General features: G+C 40.2%; 3 protein-coding genes across 5 annotated transcripts; 2 read left to right on the plus strand and 1 right to left on the minus strand.

The window, feature by feature from the left end:
- The first annotated feature begins 482 nt into the window (after positions 1–482).
- On the plus strand, positions 483–1,966 carry LOC6507139. Of its 2 annotated transcripts, none has more exons than XM_001956568.4 (2): positions 483–608; positions 905–1,966. In XM_001956568.4, exon 2 carries the CDS (start codon positions 909–911, stop codon positions 1,764–1,766), a length of 858 nt encoding a protein of 285 aa, XP_001956604.1. In that variant the 5' UTR covers positions 483–608; positions 905–908; the 3' UTR covers positions 1,767–1,966. The 2 variants fall into 2 exon arrangements, with proteins under 2 accessions (XP_001956604.1, XP_044570976.1); XM_044715041.1 differs by having other exon boundaries at positions 516–608; positions 908–1,966.
- A 244-nt stretch (positions 1,967–2,210) lies between these two features.
- Positions 2,211–3,333, minus strand: LOC6507920. 2 transcript variants are annotated; one of them, XM_032454557.2, is made up of 4 exons: positions 3,004–3,333; positions 2,914–2,949; positions 2,413–2,848; positions 2,211–2,358 (listed from the first exon to the last, which is right to left on the minus strand). In XM_032454557.2, exons 1-4 carry the CDS (start codon positions 3,214–3,216, stop codon positions 2,267–2,269), a joined length of 777 nt encoding a protein of 258 aa, XP_032310448.1. In that variant the 5' UTR covers positions 3,217–3,333; the 3' UTR covers positions 2,211–2,266. The 2 variants fall into 2 exon arrangements, with proteins under 2 accessions (XP_032310448.1, XP_001956603.1); XM_001956567.4 differs by having other exon boundaries at positions 2,211–2,848.
- Positions 3,334–5,834: 2,501 nt separating this feature from the next.
- LOC6507140 (alpha-ketoglutarate-dependent dioxygenase alkB homolog 7, mitochondrial) lies at positions 5,835–7,213 on the plus strand. The gene is made up of 4 exons (XM_001956566.4): positions 5,835–5,999; positions 6,055–6,251; positions 6,309–6,476; positions 6,544–7,213. Exons 1-4 carry the CDS (start codon positions 5,939–5,941, stop codon positions 6,862–6,864), a joined length of 747 nt encoding a protein of 248 aa, XP_001956602.1. The 5' UTR covers positions 5,835–5,938; the 3' UTR covers positions 6,865–7,213.
- Positions 7,214–10,879: the final 3,666 nt, after the last annotated feature.

Below are 10,879 nucleotides of genomic sequence, written 5' to 3' on the forward strand. Positions count from 1 at the left end.
ACTTTTTGGATGCGAAATGTCAATACCCCCTTCCCACATAAAGTGGGGATACATTTCGTATGCAAATTGCTTGCAAGTCAGATACTGGCAAGTCAATAATAAAGAAAGAAAACCGCCCACCCAACGCAAGCCACACATATGCAAATGTGATGTTGAGGGGCCTTCCTCAAAGTCTGCCTTATCTCCGGAGTAGTTCATTTCATCCGGATTGAACCTGACCGGAGTTCAAGTTTTAGAAAAAAGTATTGTATGCATTTTTAGTTTTGGAGTTTAAAATATCACCTGAAAGAATTATTAGCTCTTTATTATTAAGGCCTAAATGGAGGATTTCCCTTAAAGTTTACAGCCAAACATCTACCAAATAACCAACTTCTTCGTATTCAGCTCTTATCGGGTGAAGTATACACCGAATACTTATAGCTACAGCTTTGAATGTATAAATATTTATATGTGTCGCGTATCCATACATGCACTCATTATTGTCGGGTTCTGGCATCGTCGATGAATTTATTCCGCTCTCCGATCAGTTTTCCACCAGTCGTCGTCGGATGGAGAGCATATTAAACTCGAGATTTAATAAAATATATCGGATAAAATATATACAAGAGGTATGCAATACATCATCAAAGTAAACATTTTTAATTATAGTTTTTAAATTAAAAAAGAACCATCTACGTGGTTGCAATTATTATATTGTCCATAAACACCCGATACATAATAAAATTCTAAACAAATGGAAGCCAAATCAGCAAAAATAAGGCGCAAAAAATATCTGCAATCATTTAAACTTACAAACGTATTTAAATAAAAAAAAAACTGTAAACAAAACAAAGATTTATCTCTCGCATAAAAAAATAAGTAAAATATAATTTATTATTTAATTATTAATTTATACGTTTTAAAGAAGCATGTCGGCTCCAGCCAAGCCCGCATTCAAATTGGACTTTGAGAGACTGAAGCAGACTTTCATCGCTATTTGTCCGGACTTCGAGGAGGAGCCCAGCTTTGAGGTGGCCACTATCAGTCGCCGCTTCGCCCAGGATGTGATCTTTACATACAGCAAGGAGGCCAAAACGGCCAAGGCCCAAAACAAGGACGTGGGCTGGTCCATGCGGCTGAATGCGGCAAATGCCAGAGGTGTGAATCTCCGTAACGAAGTCTACATACAGACACACTTCGTCCGGGAACCTCCACAGCATCAGCCATTCGTTATCAGGGATCGCCTGCTGTTGTCCTTCAAGCAGGCTAGTCTCCTGGCGGTAGAGAAGTACTGCCAGTTAGTTCCACACCATGTGAACCGGGGAGAGGTGATCCTCACGCCTCTAGCTGGCGCTATATTCTCCGTAGAGGACATGCCGAAGTTGGCGGAAGCGCTTCCTGAACCACTCGCCGATGTGGTGATGGCTGTCATCAGTAGCTGCCAAACCGATGGATACTACTTGCAGCACAGTCGCTGCCATATTGCCCTCCTGGCCCTCATCAAGACGGTTAGGGATCTGAAGATGCGCGCCTCGCTCGTCAAGAAGACCATCAAAATGTATCAGCTTCACGGTAAGGAGCTTCAAATGGAACAGTTTCAGAGATGGAGCACATTCCTGAAGGATTCAACCCCCAACAAGCAGCGATGCAATAGCCATAATGAAGACTACGACAAGCTGACCGAGCTGGTTCTGAATTTTTCTTTTCCAACCAAGGAACCAAAAAACCAGAAGAACCAAAAAACGCCCATGAAATGTGCAGCCAATTTTCTAAAGTCCAAGCAGTAAAAAAACATTTTATAATGGGAACTGAATTACTTTTTCTCTAGAGACTTAGGAACTCTATCTTTTCATTAAATCAATTACATGTGGGAGTTTTTTTTTTATATGAATGTATTTATTATGTATCTGTCTTTAAATGACGTTAATATTTTATGTACATTTTGGCATTTTCTAAGTAAAATACAGCTTCTTGGGTTTAATGAAAACAAGGTGTTTTTATTTAATGTTTAAAGAGTGGAAATAGTTAATTATTTATTCAAATACACACAAATTAAAATGTCAAAGATCATATAAAGCTTAAAAAATTAAAAACGATTATGAGATTCGTCAGTTTTAAAAGCATATTCTCTCCGGTTTAATATAAACCAATTTTCAATCAACTTAAATAATGGTGAGCAGTCATTCGTCAAATATATTACTTAATTATATTACTTAATAATACAATATCTATTATGGGGAAACGAAACAAAAACAGATGTTTCCATTTATTACTAAGTTAACAACGATTATTTGGTTTTCTCAGTGGGTTTGGTTTTACGCTTCTGCGGACGGACTTTTGATGTTTCCATCTTCGTGTGCTCCATATGGGTGCAGAGGCCTAAAGATCGCATAAAAATCTGCTTGGTGCTTTCCGGCTTTTCATCGGACTTACCCTGTTCCGACTGTCTTGATTGGGAGCGAGCCCGTTTAAGGGCTTCCTGCAGATTTTGGCGACTGGCTTTCACACCTATAGTTGCGAAATCGGACGAAGGCGGTTGTTTAGGTAGTTTCATTGGCGGAGATTCATCCTTAACTGGATTGCTTCCTTCAACAATGAAGTACTTGCTAAGCAACTGTCCCTCGGACAGTCGATTCGCGATGGAATGGGGTTTAATAGATAGCTGAGGGGCAACGATCAGCGGCACAATGGCCTCGCTCACAATGTCCTTAATTATTAACTCATTCGGCCTCAGATTCTGCTCCGTGAAGACCAAGCAAAAGCGATCAATATCATCTTGAAGGCTCAGAGCCAAATACTGGCACTCTGCATTTAGCTCGGCTAGCGTGTCTTCTATCTCTTTTATATAGTTGTTCTTGATAACAGGATCCTGGCCACAGGAATAGTAAGGTAATTTTTAAAATATCTTGAATCTTGTATCACAAATTTACTTACTGCATCCGCCTGTTGGGCAAAAACACTCACAATTGTCTGGAGGATAGTAAGATTTATATTTTGAAATTGCTCAGCTTTATATTAACCCACCTGATGCATCAACAAATACGATTTCATGGCTCGCTGACAATAAACAATATCGTTTACCAAGCTTTCGGGAACTTTATAGAATTTCCGCAAATAATACTTGAAAAACTTTTGCGCGTTCTTAGTGAAATCGGCTTTTTTCATCTTTACAAGGAAATCCTTGATTATCTCGTAGCGTTCGATGTGAGTAAAGTCGTTGAAGTTTATGGTTTCCATGGTCAGGCTTAAAGCAAGTCGAATTTTCTTCTGTTTTTAATTATTTTGATGCCAAATATTGCCGCTTCTTTCTTATGAGTGTGCCCAAATAGTCACAAAAAATGACGTTTAATGCCTAGTGGCATCACTCTGATTTCGATTTCAGGCTTATCGATCGAAAAAGCATTTATCGAAATTCAAATTTAAACCATTAATTTTTTGAATCTCAAAAACTCTTTTTTGGACTTCCTATCAAATGTTCGAGTGAACTGTGGTGCATGGTAATTAATGAGAATGCCCAATTTACGACCAGAACCAGCACATCTGTCAATTCAGGCTCGCTTTCAGTCTTGGCAGTAAACATGATTGATGGTATCTGTACTGTGGATTCGTTTTGTTTGTGTGCTTTCATGTGCTTAAATAAAATAATTACTATTTAATTATTCACATATTGATCAGTTATGGGACGCCCATACGTGCCAAATGTATGCCCAACTGTGTTCGTTTCAATTAAGCTTTTCCGCAAATAAATACAGTGGTCATAAATGTAAACGGCCATTATTGAGTGATTTACATTTGGAATACGTATTGTTATCCTAGCAAGCGCATTTTCAAAATAGCACAACATGCACAGAATGCAAAATCTATTCATGGTTTTCAAAAATGTACACATTTTATTATGAGAATAGGTAAACCGGGTTTAAAACAATGCGTGGAAATAGGTACATATATATTTATGTATGTATATTCATGTGAAATTTAAAGTTTTCGTAAAACTGTTGTGAGGTCCCCGCCCCAAAACTGCCAACACTTGTTTTCCTTCTGTTTTGCAATATCCTTCATAAACTTTAAAGCTCTTTGGCCTGGCAAGGAAACTTTTGACCACAAAAGGGTCTGTTGGGCGGAGGCCCATAATCCTCAAAAGGCTCTTGGGTTGTCAAAGCAACAAATCCTGGCCAGAAACGGAAAAATCTCAAAACAGCAGATGCAGCTAAAATCTTATTTTAAGCTCTTCTTAGCCAAATCTTGACTTCGTTCTATAAAAATGAGGAACTTGTATTGAAAGATAGTGTTTTTTGTGACATTCCTCATTTATGTAGTTAACATTTAACTTTTTCAATATTTAATGTGTACCTTTGACAAAAAAGAGTCTCTCCTGGACAAATTTAGGCCATAAGTTTCGAAAAAAAACTCAGTGTACTTCAAAATTCATAACGCGAGTATATATAACTTATGGCTTCTGGATGTTGGGCAATATTCATCATGGAGCTTCAAAAGCGAGCTTCAGAGGCGTGGCAACAATAGATGGACCCAGGACTGAACAATAGTCCATGTTCCTGGCAACGATTAAGGAGGCACTTTTCGTGGCGCAACAAAAAAAAAAAAAGGACGAACCAAAAGGACAATGGCACCTAATGGTCCGTTGTGGTGTTGGTCGTGTTGGTGGCCGGGTTGGATGCTGCTGGTGCGTTGGAGTTGCTGCTGCTGGTGTTGCCAGTGGTGGTTCCGGCCGGAACAGTTGTCCCTCATTTATCATTTACACACCAACGCACGTGAAAACAGTCCGAACGTGGCAAAAATTATGGAGGCTGTAGACGAGAGAGGAGACTTGGTTTCTATTGCAGAAAGAAATCCCGCCAGAAATTCCATTAACGCTTTATGTCGGCCCATGCGGTACATCGGCCCGACTTGGACCTTCCCGGCCCCGTCATTTGCATTGATTAAATCACTTTGCGGTCGGTTCGGCAAATGGCTTAAAAGTCCCCACCAACTTTCCGCTCAATTGTTGCGTGCGCCTCCATTTTTATGCACTCCGCTAGAGTCCTTTTTTTTGTGGCCCCATTGTTGTTGCTCTACAAATTGCCATTGTTTTTTATTCAGGTTTTTCCCCCAAAAATTCGACGCAATTTCTGCGGCAGGTTGTGTACCCATTTTTCCAATAAATTTCACTCAACAAAGTTGGAGCTTTGTGGCTCATGAATTCTCCCCCAGATGAGTGTTCGTATTTGGAATTGTAATTGATTCCCTCAGGAATCCTTAGGACCACGCTGCAATGGCTGCTTTCAAAGTACTTGATTCACATGAAAACATGGATAGATTTTCAACCTTTAATTTTAAATACAAAAGAACAATATGAATATTCTGGGACAAGCGGATTAATCAGTATGCGAACCAATTTTCCAAATTGAATATCATCCAACCAAATAACTAGACCCAGCTGTGGGTATATGGAAAAACTCTGACATTTCCATACTGCCAGCAACAGGCTTTCGAACAATAACAAAACTGCACGAATATTCGATTCAAAAGTTTAAAACAAAAGTAAAAAATCGTAGATGGTTTCATTACACGGGAGCAGCAACGAAAACGTGAAATGCCACCGTTACGAGGCAAAGAGAATGAAATTGCGAAATGCCTTTAGCAATACGGGAAAGAAAAAATAAAATACTCGCTCTCCAAACAAGCGTGAGAAGACTATTAAATGGAAAAATATCAAGATACAAGACAATATGAGATGACATTCAAAAGTAATTATAATGTTGAGAGACAGAAATATTAATTGCTCTTGCGATGGCATGAAATTTTAAACGTAACGCCCGATAACTCATGATGAGTGACATTATCAATGGGTCATCAGCTGTTTGCCAAAAGGTGGCAACGTTGGTCGTTATCAAATAAAAAATAACACTTTAGTTAGCTGCAACTGCACGTAACATATTAGAAACATAATATTGCATTGGAAATGCTAATCCTAAGAAGATGCTCGCCTTTTGTGCAGATTTTAAGACGCTGTCATAAACAAGGTAAGCGTCAATATAGAGTAAAATAAAATATAATAATTGCTTCTCCCGTTTTTAGCAATCGAACAGAATTCAAATGGGAAGAACAACTTGACCGCTTTCTTTGGCAAGTGGCCGGAAGGGGAGCAACAGGATTTCCAGCAGCACATGCGCATCATTACGGACTTTATCAGTGAGACGGAGGAACGGCAGCTGCATGAGGAGATCGAACCCTATATGAGTCGATTGCGCTACGAATTTGATCACTGGGACGATGTGAGATTAGGCATTAAATTGGAAGTAAAAAGCTTCTAAAGTTTTCGATTCCAACAGGCAATTCATGGTTTCCGAGAGACGGAGCGCAAGAAGTGGTTTCCGCACAATCGTGAAGTTCTGGAACGAGTGCGTCAGGTAGCCTTTGACGGTGCTATAATGCCATATGTCCATATCCTAGACTTGGCACCAGATGGCGTCATTAAACCGCATGTAGACAGCACTCGAGTAAGTGATAAGAAAATCAGAACATTTAGGAGAGGATTAATAAATATTTTTAACCTTTTTTTTGTAGTATTGTGGCACAACAATATCGGGAATAAGTCTGCTCAGCGATAGTGTAATGCGACTGGTGCGCACGGACGCCAAACGCTACCAGCAGCAATCGGAGTCCAAGGGCACAGATGATGCAGCTTACCGTCATAGACCGGAGGCGAAGCTGGAAAACAACTTCTACGCAGATCTGATGCTGCCGCGTCGCTCCTTGTACATAATGAGCCACACGGCTCGCTACAATTTCACGCACGAGATCCTGGCCAAAGAGCACTCCTCCTACCGGGGCACACCCGTTCCAAAGACACGTCGCATTTCCATCATTTGTCGCAACGAACCCTAGGAGTGTCATCCGTATTTTGGTGCATGCTCAAAGTTTTTCTTTTGAAAAGTTAAGCTAACCATCCAAAAGTTTTTTATGAAAATGATTACTTTTAAATTTCTAGTCCTGTTGATAATATTAAACTGTAAATATTAATACTTTATTCGTGGCTTAATTAAAAACGTAGTAGTTGTTACACTCTTAACCTTTAAGTGCATTGAAAGTGCCTGTGAAAGGACGTAAGCCCTGCAATCGTTCTAAACTTTCAATGCACATGTTTGCCGCCCCGGTTACAGTTAAATAAAATAGTTAAAGGATGGCGAAACTTTCAATCCGGTTTCCTCAGACTTACACAATGCCAATTGTAAAATCGAGCAGCCTCTTGACTACCCAGACACGTGCAGCTAAGGATGGGAGATACTGGCAGATGGGAGTGTGTGTGGAAGGATCTTTGATTAAAAGTTAAGGACTCGAGCAACAACAAATCAGCGTTAGTGGCATTCGTTTACACAACGCTCGTCGCCTTTTAGCCCATTTGTTTGCTTATTAGAGGTTTTTGCTTTGCTTATTTACCCACAGGATTGAAGGCATCCTATCCTTCCTTGACGCCAGCAAATCTCAGCGTCAACATACAAATATATGTATATAAATCAGAAGGCGTTATTTTTAGCGCCTTGAAATCGCCGATAACAAAACATGACGATTTGCAAATGATGTCATAAATTTTCAAGCCCGAGGCACCGCCTGATGTATTGTTTATGATAAATTCGGGGTGACGGACGGATAACGCTCCACGATAAAACATCCTTGTTTGTGGTTTTAAATTTCCACGGCACTCGTCCTCCGGCTGTTAGCTTTTCGTGGGAGGATAGTTAGTGGTGGGTGGGTGGCGCGAAAGCTCGCTGTTAGTTTCTCTTACGCTGTTAGAACGTCTTCCACACGGCTGTTAGGCACCCCTCTCTGCTCCTGTTAGTTAGTCCTGGCTTACCAAAATCATAACATTACAAGATTAAGGAGTTTGCCTTTAATAGTAGCTTTAATTTTTCCAAAAACTAAAAGTAAAATCTTTTTTATTTATGTAATTCTTTATCTGTTAAATGGACTCTTTAAACTTAATATTCAAAAGAGAAGTTTTTGTGATTAAATCGCCACTTGTATAGACAATTTCCATTGGAATCCTTTCAATTAAATCCTTTAACAAAGTTGCCGCATCAAGCAATCAAATGAAAGGTCCAAAAAACAGAGTTAGCATTGTTTATGGCGCCTGTTAGAGGAACTCGATGCCTTAACTTCGAGGAGGAGGTTGTCCCATCTGGTCCTTGTTTTCAGGTGTTCAGTTCATCATCGGTTTAAGAACTTTTAAGCATTGTTCAGGACTCGAGTGGAGAAAGGACTAAAACGCACAAGGACACACAAACGCAAAAGCAGTGCCAGTTGAGTCTAGGGGACGAAATAAGCGCAAGGAGCAACAGAAACGCAGGACCTACTCGAGGAGCTAGTTGCTCGAAATGAAAGCCAGATGAAGAAATACACCTGAGTACTGCAGGTGAGTCGATAAAAAAGCCATCAACATTTTGTTTGCCCCAGAAACTGAAATCTGCAAAACAGCAACGGTAAAGGACTACCTTGGTGAGGGTGCCTCCTGCCTCCTGCCTCCAGCCCTTCTTCACCATTCTGGCCAACAAAGTGGCAACTGGAAACTTTGAACAAATTATCAAACTGAATGCTACTGAAATAGCACAAATAAGAACAACAATAATCCTGGCGACAATTCCAAGAGGGCAAGCCACAATCAAAAAATAAGGAAACTTTTATTCGGAGCTCCTTTATTTCGGTTATTGCTATTATTATTATTATTTGCCTGCCATCCACTCATAACAATTTCACCCTTTTGTGTCCCAAAAAAAGTTGTGAAAAACTTTCGGTTTTTCATTTCGCTGAAACAGTTTCTCGAACTCCACTCGACAGTCGACAGGTTTTCGACCCCAAAAATCCGGATATACAACATGGGCTAACCAGAGAGCCACCTAGCTATATTATTTCTCTATATTTAGGACTAAAGGAGGACTAGAAAAACTTCGCCAAGTTCCGGACTCCAAGTTCCGAGCAATTTGACCGCATTGCTCTTGGTTGGGAGGGAATTCCCAAAAGAACATCAAAGACGGAAAATGCGCTTTAGGCGGGGCTTTTGTCCTGATGCTGTGTCGCCTGTCGAAGGACTCTCCTCCAAGGGACATTCTCTGGCCATTTCGCGGACTTTTTGCTGCCAAATATTTTCTTTTGAGCAGGACACAACTGATGCTCCTCCTCGTTGATCCACTGAGCGAGTCCTTGCTCCTTGGCATCGGAGCCAAAAATAAAGGCAGTGAAAGAGGAAAAAAAAAATTCAATTAAGCCAAGTCCTTTTTGTTGTTTTCTGTGCTTTTCCCGCCTTTTCTTTGCACTTCCCCCAAAGGGACGAATGCAACAGCTCCAGACAAGGACAAGGAGCTTAATGCACAACTTCGCACCCCGACACCCTATTTCATACTATTTCATAATCCTGGAACACTGGAGAGGGGAATTAATACAGTTGATAAGTCACTTTACTTTTGTATAAAAATTAATTATTTTTTCAAAATTAGAGTAGTTCTTAAAAGGGTTTAATTGTTTAATTTAAGAGTAATAACTAACTTCATAAAGGATATACTTCGTACTGCCATTTCCAATTTATTCTGAGATTTTTTGCGGATATGCTCCACTGCTTACCTGTGACAATGTCCTTATTATCACTGACTGGGCAATAGACTATTGATTTCCTCCTTTTTCCAGGACCTCTGCTTGCCGAGATTAATTGAGCATAAATTTTTCGCAGAGCATCTCCGGAATTGCGTGAATTGTGAAAAATGGTGGACCTGAAGAGTGGCGCGGCCATAAAGTTTTAAGTTATTTTTTCTTTTCTCGTGCTTTGGGAATCCTTCAAGGACCTAACCTGTCACCTGCCGGCAATCACGGCCATTAATCACGATTATTTCGAACTGAAATCGACAAACGGGCCACAACAGCCTGCGCCAAATGGCCCCCACGGTTCGCCGCTATTACTCACATTAATAAGTAATTATTTTTGTTGCCAGTCGCACTTCCACACCCACCCAACCATACATACAGGCCATCCATCGATTCGAATTTGTCCTGGAAACAAGGTGTGCGAAATTTAGGCCGTGTTCTGATGGGATTTGCGATGGCAGTTGATGGCAACATTTTTCGCTTCAACACTCCCTGAGAACGGTTCAATAAACACTGTGTGTTCTGCCAATTAAATCAAAATAGTAATAGGAAAATATTAGTTTTAATATTATTATTATTGCCTAGAAATCGGAAAATATATAATATTAGATTTCCATATTAAACTAGTCTATAGCTTCTTTAAACATTTCAATACCCTTAAAAAGACCATGTCCTAAACGATTTGTTTGATAAACAGAAACACTTTAATCCCCATTAGACGGTTCACACACACACACTCCACCTCGGATGGTATCCATCCCCTCGAGGATCTCTCGAGGAAACTTTCTGCGGTGGCCTCTCTGACTTGGCCTCTGTTTCTGTTTCAGTTTCAGTTTCTGTTTCTGGGCCTGACTTCTCCCTGGCCGCAAACAGTTGGCCGAATCGAAAGTTTTTGCTGCTGTGGTTAATTCGTTTTTATTTTCACTGGGTGCTATTGTTTAACCCACAGGCCCAAAGCCAACTGGCGCCAGTCTGTCCCTGGGGAGGCATCTCCCTGCCATCCTGCCACAACAAGTGAGATGTCAATCAATAGTTGGGAACCTCTCCCCATCGAAAATAAATTCTGTCTAACCCTCAAAATAACTCTCCTGATGTGTCTACTTACCAAACTACCACCTAGAAGTTGCCAGGACATTCTCCTCCTGACTTGTATCTTAGAATTCTTGTGGGATTATCTCAATAAATACTCTTAAGCTTACGTAGCTTTTATATTTAGTTTTATTGTAGATATTTTAAGTCATAAATCATGATTAAATTATGTATTATTTTA

This window comes from Drosophila ananassae, chromosome 2R (genome assembly GCF_017639315.1).
Source record: "Drosophila ananassae strain 14024-0371.13 chromosome 2R, ASM1763931v2, whole genome shotgun sequence".
Classification (NCBI taxonomy): domain Eukaryota; kingdom Metazoa; phylum Arthropoda; class Insecta; order Diptera; family Drosophilidae; genus Drosophila; species Drosophila ananassae.